At 37.6% G+C, this 11,578-nt stretch overlaps 1 protein-coding gene across 5 annotated transcripts in view; it reads left to right on the forward strand.

Moving 5' to 3' along the window:
- The window catches only part of TRAK1 (trafficking kinesin protein 1), a 109,018-nt gene that overhangs the window by 32,342 nt on the left and 65,098 nt on the right, over nucleotides 1-11,578 (forward strand). For 2 of the 5 annotated variants that reach the window (XM_083378332.1, XM_083378333.1), the window contains exon 1: nucleotides 3,314-3,533. The exons of the other annotated variants lie outside the window; for them this stretch is intronic. In XM_083378332.1, coding sequence (XP_083234458.1) covers nucleotides 3,431-3,533 — 103 coding nt within the window. In that variant the 5' untranslated portion in view covers nucleotides 3,314-3,430. Of the gene's footprint in view, nucleotides 1-3,313; nucleotides 3,534-11,578 lie in introns of those variants that run through there. 5 annotated transcript variants of the gene reach the window in all.

Here is an 11,578-nt window from a genome sequence, read left to right on the forward strand (position 1 = left end):
GCGTCTAAGCCTTCTGATTGGATGATTTTGTTAGTTCCCACCCCCACAGCTTCTCTATAGAGCTTCTGTATTAGAATAACCTGGTGCAGCAGCTTCAACAGCCTCTCCCTTTTGAAGTTACATTTTCTTTTAATTTTTAATTTCTACATTGATTCCTCTTTCTGGTAGAGGATGTTTGTCATATTGTTAGTAATCCCAGAGTTCCTTTTCAACATGGTGATCGGTAAAAGCAAGCAGGCATGGCTGTATTTCACTTGACCTCTGTGATATTCCTGTAAAACCTCTTTCAATGGTGCCTAAGGAGAACAGACTATGCAGAAATTCATTGAAGCAGACTACTACGAGCTGGACTGGTATTATGAAGAATGTACAGATGGTAATTACATAATTTTGTAATAATTCTGTTTTATACTTGTGATCTAAGCTTATCTATCATTGTAGCAGGAGAACCGAAAGAAATAGTGAAGTGATATTGTAGTTAAAGTTGACAGATTTTAGCATTTCTTGGCATAAGTTTGAAAGATGCTATAGGAAATTGTAATTAGGACTTTTGGCCAGTGGGAGTGGCAGCAGAAGATTGGTACTAGACAGTCTTTTGGGGAAAAGGAAATTGCTTATGAAATACTTATTGTGTATGGCTGTTGGTAGAGCTTATACTTAAATCCATTTCTTTTGCTGAGAAGAGTATATTTTAAAAAAACTGGCTAATCATCACATATTATTGTGTAAAATGGAAATCTCTCTCTCTCTCTCTCTCTCTCTCTCTCTCTCTCTCTCTCTCTCTCTCTGTGTGTGTGTGTGTGTGTGTGTGTGTGTGTGTGTGTGCTCGCGCATCTGAATATATAGATTGGGAGTTAACATCTCAGTTTGGGATTAAAAACTTTATTGAAGGAAATAGAACAGTTCCAGCTAAATTATCAGAAGGTTAAATTTAAGAAGTCTGTCTCTGTCACAAGCATCTCTCGAACTTTCTGTTTTCTGCCACATTGGTAATTCTGCTTTCTGGTAAAGCAGGATGTGATCACCAGTCTCATGATAAAGCAGAGTGCAAGGAGGGTTAACGAAAACTGCGCCGCATGTCTTGCGGGAAATTCAAATCTTCTAATTTGGCCTCAGAAAAGAAACCCAAAATGAATCAGAATTCTGAATAATATTTCCTGTCATAGCTTTATTCAATTCAAGTGTTCCTCTTTATAAATAAGAGAGATGAATTTATAGGGGAGCAAAAGAGATGTAGCCATTATTATGAATTTAGCATAAAATATAAATTTTAATATTAGGATTTAGAAGGATTAGGATAAAATGGAAAATAAATACAGAAATGATACACTCTTTGAATACTCTTCTGAATTTGACAGTGTTTATTACATGCAAGGATAACAGTGGTGACTGACATGTAATTTGGGAAATGCTTATTTAAGATAACAGTTGTTTATTGTATGATTTTCTGGTTTATCAGAATGATCTATTTCTGGCTTAATTGAATGATATAGCACTTTAGGTTGGATGGTCCAATGTAGAATATAAAGAAAAAGACAAGTTTCTACTTCCTTATTTAGCTTTAAGCCACACATAGAAAAATAACATTGATAGTGAAGAAATTTTAGTAGGATTCCATATTGCTTGTGTTAATCTGATAAAGAAATCAAATGTTTACTTCTTGACTAGATTTTTCTTTAAGCAACATTTACCATTTTAATTGCTGATATGCTGGACATTTTAGATTTTTTTGATGCTTTAATACTTTGTATACTTCTGTTTTTTCTGTATTCAATACTGCGTGGCCTTGTGAAAGAAAATAGGATAGAATGTTAAATAAAAAAACAAGATATTTGCATCCAAATCTGTTAAGTATTCAAAATTAGAGAGAACATCACTGATTGTATTAGTTTTCTGATAAAAGAAATACACCCAGACATCATGCAACTTTTAACCAATAAATAGTAGCTTAACTCTGGGAAGAAAAAGGATTGATATTGACCATCTAACCAAAAAAAAAGAAAGAAAAAAAAAAGAAAAGAACCAAGTGCTGTAAGAAGTCAAGCAAAGTGAGCAAAACAGGGAAGTATTACTTTGCTCATGGAGACTTCTTGAGTTACTGTATTCTCTATGGAATTTAGTAGCTGATACAGAGCAGTGAGGAATTGTTCCAGCCAGAGGAAGTTGTGCCATCCTGGAAATGAAAGGCAAAATAGAAGGAAGGAACAAAAAGTTCATGACGTCTTAACATAGTATATGGGTTGGTAGTCTCCAGCCATCTCAATTTCAGCCATATACGTATGTACACAGCTGTCATGAAGTATGTAGCCCCTAAACTATTTGTATCTGTAAATATGTTATATATTGGAAGTAGACTTATAATGAATAAAGTTACAGTATATAAAAGGTTATTTTAGATCAGTTACCAAAGTTTGTCTTTCCCCAAAGAGAGCGATCTTTGATCTGGCATGTATACAACCTCCATACATAGCTTTTTAAAACAATAGTGGTTTTTTCTTAGGCTCTCCCCCGTCCCCTAGCAACTCCAAAATACCATTTTGGAGTCAAATCCAAAAGAATACAAAAGTCTAACACTGATTCTAAAGTATGTATAAATATACCGTGGATGAAAATTTTACCATTATCTATAATAAAAAATATCCAGTCATGTTTATAATAAAGGCATAAATTGCATGTTTCTAAAATAGGATCCTGACAAATCCTAGTTAACTCTGAATTTTCAATGGGAACGTATAGTGGGAAAAGGTGGTAAGGTAAGATGTTAAGGGAAAAAGAATACATATTAATTTATTACTGGGTTCCTAGGTTGAAAATTTAAAACAAATGTTCATAGCCAATATTCTCAGCCTATGAGTAAACCTGAAATTCCCAAATTTCACATTTTCCTAGTTCCATTTGTTTCTGTCTATTAGCAACCAGTAGTATAAAGATTATGCAATAGATTGCAAAATAATTTCATGCCTCACTTCAAGGTATAGCATTCTTTGTACCTATGTTTACTTCCTGGTATAGTTGCTATGAAACCTATAGGAAACTACCATTTTTATCTATAGTAGGGAGGATTCTAACAATTTAACTTTTAAATTTTAAAAAAAATCTGCTTTAAAGGGACAAAATTTTTAAGTTCAATTCTATTATGAGAAACATTCAAAGAAAGAGGATTGTAATTTGCTGCTATTTATATTATATGGATAATCTCTAGTAATGAATAAGATATTCTTATGATCTCCTCCCCTGTTCTGTATTTTGCCTCTCCTTTCATGATGATCATAGCATACAGGTTATCCAGCCATACCACTTGAAGAATGTTAAACAAGAAGATTGATTTCTTCTGTATGGAAACCTCATTTGGTTGTACTGCAGATATTGGGATGTTTACCTATTTTATAGCATTATTTTACAAGATCTTACTTGATGATGATTTTTAGCAATGTCACTGAAAGAATCCATATATCAGGATGACAGCTTTGATTCCAGTTGTAACAATGAATGTAAACACAGAAGTTATGAGAACCTTGATTTCTTGGAAGAAGGTATTTTGCCTTGTCTATTATTTTCATAAGAATGCATAAAAATCAGTTGTGTGGTAGTAACACACCATTGATAGATGCCACTGGTTTGTCATTTTAATGGTTTAGCATAGTAAACGTAAATAATATTTTCACTTTTCTTCATTTGATAACTTAAAAGTTCATTCTATCAGTGAAATGCTACTTTATTCTCTTGCAACACAGGGTTAATGTTGTCAGATTTAAGAAAAAATATATAATTTATATATATATGTTTAGTATTAATAGGAAATATCCCAAAGTAGACCAAAACCATTGTAATAACCAGCTACTATATTCTTTATAGTTCCTTGAACTTGAGATGCAGAAGGAAAAAAGAGAAATAAGGAACTATAGAAGCATATCAGAAAGTTCCTTTTCCCTTGAGGAGGTGCAAAATGAGATGGAATTTATACTCTTCTTAGAATACACTTTTTTTTAGTAAGCTCTAATCATTTTGATGTTGTTGTTGCTTCCCAGCAAAGATATGACTTTGTAGTTGTGGGTTGTAGTTCTGCTCAGTGATATTCCCTTAGCAATGTTGTTTAAGTTGCCATCAGATTGTTCTAAAGAGCTACTCTTGAAAGTTTTTTCCCTGTGTGACTTTGTAATTAACACTGCAAAAGGACAATTAAATTCTGTAATGCATAGCTGTTTCAGCAAATAACCATTCTGTGGCAGAATTGTTTCCCCAGCTAAACAAAATAATGACTTGAAAATTACTGCAAAATTTAAATAATTAAGGAACATTAAAGCAAATTTCTAAAGAACTGTTATTTGTTTTTATAATAGCGTATGGCATTTAAAAACGTTATTCCATAGTCTGCTATTGTTGGAAATCGATAATTGATAAATAATCTGATTTTTTTTCTGAACACTTTTTTTGGGGGGTAAATAGTTACTTCTAATTAATGACTGAGATGAGTGTTATCTTCCTTGCACATTCTTGTGGATTTTTGGCACTTTTTAAAGCTTTGATTGTGTTTTCAGCTCAGTTTGGAAAGATCTGAAAAATATACTGCTGGAAGACTCTTCTAAGGATATTACATCTTGTTTCTCTTCTTCTTGTTCCCCATCTGTGAATTTCATAGCTAATATTTTCTTCCTATATTTCTTTTAGGGTTGTTTTTTTTTCCTATTTCTGCAGGTTAGGTTTCTCCCCTGTCTGACTGCAGTCTCCCTAAATTGTCTGGATAGCCTGTTATTACTACATAAAAATTGAACCTTAGAGGTTAAATGTGTTTGTTATATTATACGATTGACAGTATATGATAAAATAGAGCTTCTTATGTTTTAGAAAAAAACTTCCTCACTTGTCTTAAAGGAAAGAAAGGGACCATTTTTAAAAATCTAAATGGTCAGAGCTATTGTTGTGATTCAGGGTCAGCCTGTGGGTTCGGCAGTTGGGTCAGACGATTCAGAGGAGGAGGGGGGGTGTTGGAGAGGTTGCTGAGGGGGTTGGAGAGCTTGCTGATGAGAGCCCTCAGCCAGGCCCCTCCCACCTGGTCACAACGCAGACCCAGCTGTGTGAGCCTGACAGCGTGGATGAAGATGACCCACAGCTGGCCCTGTTCAAGGATGCCCGATGCAGGAGGCAGTCAATCAGGAATAAACAGAGGAAGGCAATGGGGCACCTCGGAAGGAGGCAGAGAGAAACCACTCGCTGAACTGTGTAAAAGGGGAATGCGTGGGAGGGCTGGTTTGCTGAAGACAACCGCTTGAATAGCTCCTGTTTCATGGTTCGTGTCTTGTTCTGTTTGCTTTTGTGTCCATAAATTTGGCAGACTTAGTTCCAGCCTCTTGCCTTCTTGTAAAAGGGGTTGTCCCTGCCTTTTCTGCAGGGCCGGTAGCAGGCTGGTACAGAACAGCTATAGCTTCCCCACCTCCATAAACAAACACACCAACAAACAAATGCAAAACTGAGAGAGAAGAAAATAACTCAAGCTGGACAAGTTTGCTTGGTACTTTATTATGAAAATTAATAAAATTATGTGAGAGGCCATTAAAATACTTTCTAAAACAAAAAGACTGATAGTCCTTAGTTCAATCATTATACCCTCTTATAAATATATTTTGTTGGTATGTCTAATTGGTTAGATAAAGAGCTTGTTGGCAAATCCATGCTTTTAAGCCCTAAAGTCGTTGATATTGTATTAGGACTAGGTAAGGTAAAGGTTCCCCCGCCCATGTGTGCTAATCATTTCCGACTCTAGGGGCCGGTGCTCATCTCCGTTTCAAAGCCGAAGAACCAGCATTTGTCCAAGGACGTCTCCGTGGCCATGTGGCCGGCATGACTAAATGCCAAAGGCGCACGGAACGCTGTTACCTTCCCACTGTAGTGGTCCCTATTTTTCTACTTGCATTTTTATGTGCTTTCGAACTGCTAGGTTGGCAAAAGCTGGGACGAGTAACAGGCACTCACTCTGTTACGCGGCCCTCGGGATTCGACCTGCCAAACTGCCGACCTTCTGATCGACAAGCTCAGCATCCTAACCCACTGACCCACCGCGTCCCTAGTGCATTAGGACTAGCCTGTTGAAATCCCCTTTTTTGCCTAGTAAATATGTTAAAATAATGTTTTGATTCCTAATCTAAAAAGCTTTTGTTGAATAGAGCATATTTCTATATTTTTTAAAACTGTTTTACCCTGAGAGTTTTTCCTCATTGACTTGTCAAAGACTCCAGAGGGTTCACAAATGAAATTTTTATCTGTGAGAGACAGATGTAATATATAAACTGAGGTGTATAATGGTTGATACAAGAACTTTGTTGGGCTTAAATGTCTCATATGCCTTAGAATCCTGCCCATCTTTCTTGCTGGAATGGCTGTTGGTATTGCCAGAGTAGGTAACCATGTTATCTTCCTGAAAAGAAGCCAGTAGACAGTAGTTAGAAATAGTCCTCAACTTTCAACTGGTTGCTTAATGAGTGTTTAAAGTTAGAACAGATTAGAGCTATTTATGTCCCATTTTGGGAGTTACAACCTTCAGCCCCTCCCACACACACATGGTCATGTGATCACGTTTTGAGAATTTGGCAACTAACTCAACTTTATGGCCATTTGCAGCATCTTGCGGTCACGTGATAGCAATTTATGGGTTTTTTTTGCCACTTTCAGCATTTACTTTTGATTTTCAGTAAAAAAATGCCTGTTTGGGGAAAGCAGCTTCACTTAACAATTGCTGTGTTCATTTAATGATTATGGTGTTTGCTTAATGACCATCATTAAAAATGGTTATAAATTTGAATTAATCATGTGATACTTCAACTTATGATTGCAATGGCTTACGACTGTAATTCCTGGCTCAGTTATAAGTCAAGGACTACTTATATTGACTATAAATTAATTGTCTATTAAATGCTACATCATAGCTAATTGGCTATTAAATGATCATCATAGCTAATTAGTAAAACATTTAAGTACATTAGTTAAGGAAAAAATCAATGTATAAACCAGGTCACTCTGAAATCATGGGGAGAGATATTAGTCAATAATTACAGGTAGTTCTCAACCTACAATCACTTGCTTAGCAACTATTTGAAGTTACAATAACACTAAAAAAAATGACTTTCAACCTGTCTGTGCACTTGCAAACTATCACAGCACTCCCCAAGATCATGCAATCAGAATTAGGATGCTTGGCAACCGGCATTTATTTATTTGTTTGTTTGTTTGTTTGTTTGTTTATTTATTTTATTGAATTTGTATACCGCCCTATTCCCGTAGGACTATAATAGATAAAATGTTCCAGGGTCATATGTGATTGCCATTTGTGACCTTCCAAGCCAGCTTCCAACAAGCAAAGTCAGTGGAAGCTGGATTCACTTAATGACTACTTGATTCACTTAATAACCATAGCAAAAAAGACCATCAAATTGGACATGATGCACTTAGCTCCCTTGCTCAGCAGTGAAAATTCTGGTCCCATTTGTGGTTGTAAGTTGAGGGCTACTTCTGAAGTCCTCATTGCTTACATGTTAAAACCCTGGTGTAAGAAGACCTCAGTAAACTCTACTGAGTCTACTTTTCAGAATTTAGTTTTATGTGCTTACAGTGTATGTTTTAATGAGACTATACATTAATGGGTAAGGTTTGTTTTTTTCAGAAGTACTTAATCTCTCCAAACCCAAGTTAGTATCCTTTTAACTACCTCAAGCATGCTTTCTTTCCCATGTAAGTAATATTTTTCTAATAACTCCGTGTCCAGAGATCATTTCTTGCTGTCTGTTCTCCAATACTTGTTTTAATATAAAAATCTCAGACCAAAGAGAAAAACAGCAGTTCTGTCTAGAAGAGCAATGTAAGAGAAGCAAACGGCAGAAATATGTTCTTAACTATTTCTAAATAGATATCTGTCATGACTATTACATAGGCATGGCTCTTTTATTGAACTCCTGCTTTTAGATCTTTTGGTGCCTGGGCAGCTCAGGTGTATTCTTCTTTCAAATCCAAAAATAGTAAAATGCCAAGTCGATCAAAAGATTGATGCTGGGAACTTGGGAGAAAAGGCATTTTGCTGAATGAATGCTTGCTAGGGGTTCGTGAGCTTTGGCATTGTGCTCCTGGGGTGGAAGCATTTGCTGAAGAAAGTCCCTAGGATAGGATGCTGGCCCCAAGTCTGAAAAGGAGATAGCAAAGGCAATGAGGCACTCTGCTTTGGTTACATCACTTGGCATGAAAGGTGAAAGGTCAGTGTGAGGGACAGGGAGAGAAGGCACTGGGTGAACAATTGCTTGCTGGCACAGACTGGGCTGGCTGTGGCTTCCTGCAGCATGGAAAACAGCCCCAGCGCTAGGCACTTCTGAGGCTGCTTGCTGACTCCTAAGGCAGGATGCAGAATAGCTAAAAAGCAGACATGGCAAGATGGGGGGAATTGAGGCAATCCCTTATCAGGGCTGGGGGGACAACCAAGCCCAGAATGGCTTGAATTGGGGTGTACATTCATTTAACCACCCACAACTTGGTAAACTAGCACAACGGGGAGTCCTGGGAGCCATTGTATGTTGATGCAGTCATGTGACACCTCACTGTATAACCTTATTAACTTCCCTATTATGGTTGCAAGTCAGGTTTGTGTGAAGAGCAAATATTTATTCCCCAATCCTTCTTCTAATTATTACCACTAAAGTTTGTCTTGCTCCCTGAGATTTCCTAAACAAGTTGACTATCATGCCAGATAAGCTGTGTGTAGCTGGCCCCTCATGTTTTACTGATCTTTTAAATTCTCCTTAATGTGAAGTCAAATAGCTTTGTTAAAAAAAAGTAACCTAATCATATTGTTTCCAACCCTTATGAGATTGTGAAAAGGATATCTAATCTTGGCTCCTCCCTGTATGCAAACTGTAGAGACACTCAGTCAATAAAACAGTAATGGCAACATTCTTTTAAGATAAGGTGGCAAGCAAAGCCAGCTACAGTCTACAAATAGCAATTGTTCTGTCTTTGTGGTGAGCTTTTATAAGTTACATAATTACTTTGAACAGGAAGGTGGTGTTTCCATGGAATTAATTTCATCATCCATTTATCTGCATTGTGATTCTGATGCATGTGTTTATATACTTATATGATGGGACTAGAGCCAAAATTACATTGAAGTACTAGGAAAAAATGCCTAATGGCGGTGAATCTTCTTTGAGATGGCAGAAAGTACTTCAGTTCACATGTTTTGTACGTGTAATATGCAGACTGACTTATAAGTAAACTAAATATTTTTCCCTGAAAATGGTAGACATTAACAATGGTAGTTTTATTTACAGTGTCAGAAAAACATTAATTTTGCAAGTAATATTTATATAAGAATCAGGGTTAGGGAAACCAGATTTATTTGGCAACATATACTTTGTATTGATTAGTTTGCTTCTTCAAGATTGCATTTTACTGTTGCCAGATGTCTTTTAGGAATGTGCAGTATTATAAAATGTTATTAGCCAGTTGCTTTCTAAGTAGAAGACTGCTGTAAGGTAGATAGTTCTTCATATTGAATTTATCTTTTACAGAATTTTCACTAAGAGAAAATAGAATTAAGTGGAGTGAGCAAAGGGCAGATAAGTGAGCCTTGGTGTAATATTTGAAATATTCCACAGTACAAGTATTGCATGGTACATATACCCTCTTGAGTCTAGTAGAACTCAAATCTAGCCAAGCCAGCTAGACTAGTTGAATAATATGCATGGTTATGTGAATGTATGAGAGAGTGAAGTTCCAAAATAAAAAATAGTAAAAGTTGAAATTTGCAATTGTTTCAGTATGAGTCAATGGATAAGTAACAAATACTACTGGATGTATCATAAAGCTACAAGTAATCCCCGAGTTACGAGGATTCACATAGTGCCCATTTGAAATTATGCGACATGTGCCCCCTAGTTCTTACGAGCAAGTCCCCAAATCACAAATCTTGCAGCACCACGGCAGGCACTCACCCTTACAAACAACTGTAGAGGCTCTGCAACATTCACCCTATTTCCCCCTCCTCACAACTGCCTTCCCCTCCCTTGCTGCTGCTCCGGACTCACTCACCTTGCAAAAATTGCTGCGGTTTCTTTCCCTTTGCGGAGAGGAGAGTTGGCTTGGAAATGCTTTTCATGCTGAGAATGGAAGTTTCTGGAGTCCGTGATCTCACGCAAGTGTTTGAAGTTGCACCAAATCATGGACCTCAGAAACTTTAATTCTCTATGCAAAAGGAGTTTGTGATACCTGTCTCCTGCTTTTGCTCCCAACTCCTTTTTGCCTGAGGGCAGGCCTGAAGCCTTCAACTGAGGGAGAAGGCCAGTCCCCTCGCACCTGCATCCAGACTGCTAGAGCTCGCCACACCGGGGGAGAAAGTGACCCCGTTGACCCAGGAGCCCTCCTCCAAGCCGCCCGGAATGGAGGCTGGGGAAGGTTTCTGCTTACCTCTGGAGGTCAGATCCAGTCCTCGGAGGATTGCTCTAAGCCGTTTGCGCCCGAAATGGAGATCGGGGGAGGCTTCTGCATGCCTCTGGAGGTTGGATCCAGGCCTGCCCCACCCTGAGATACTTCATGTGCACTTAAACGAGCCATGTGCGTCTTAACGATCAGAGAGTGATCTCGTTCAAGGTACGAGATTCACTTCCACGAATTTTTGAGTTACGAATGGAATGGGCAGGCTCCATTACATTTGTAACTCGAGGACTACCTGTAATCTTTAGGACTTCTAATATGTCAGTTGATCTAGGCCAGGGGTATCAAACTGCCGGCGCGTGGGCCAGATGCATCACACGGAAGCTGCACCCACCCCATTGCCGGCAATGGCAAAGCAGTCCCAATATGTCACATAATATCACGAGTTTGGCATGTCTGATTTAGGCAGACCAGATCACCAAATCAATTCTATAGGAAGACTAAAACTATTTGTATTGTGTTTGGCTGTAATAGCAGAATCTTGCAAGTTTGATTGTTCTGTCCGTCCTCCTCCTTAAATATTAGAGCAGGGTGTCAAACTGCCAGCCCGCGGGCTGGACACATCATCCAGAAGCCATACCTACCCCATTGCCAGCAATGGCAAAACCAGCCCAATACGTTGCGCGACGTCATGTGATGTCGCAAGTTTGACATGTCTGCATTAGAGAATTTGGGAAGCATCTGTTTGAATTGCTTCTGTTATTGTTCTAGACTTTAAAATGTTTCAATAGTCTTTGCTTAGGAAATGGTTTCTGCATATTTTTAAGACCATTTCTTTATGTCTGTACAATATAATGTATTGTGTATGTAGACCATGAACCATGTCATGATGTTTATGACCAATCTGCTACTTCACCAATTATGTTATGGTTTGCTTATCTAGAAATCCTAAAGAATCTTTTCCCAGGTCAGTGCTCCACAGATGTAGTTCTATAGCCCATCCATTTGGCTGAAACATTTTAAGATTTGCAGTTGGATACATTATCACTTTGGGGAAAACATATTAAAGCTATGATTCGCTGAACATTGAAAAACTTCTTAATAGTTCATTCATAGTATAATTACTGACTGAAATACTTTTTGAAATTTTCCCTAGGTTTTTGTTGTTGTT

The sequence above is a fragment of the Vipera ursinii genome (genome assembly GCF_947247035.1).
Source record: "Vipera ursinii genome assembly, chromosome: Z".
In the NCBI taxonomy this organism is placed as follows: Eukaryota; Metazoa; Chordata; class Lepidosauria; order Squamata; family Viperidae; genus Vipera; species Vipera ursinii.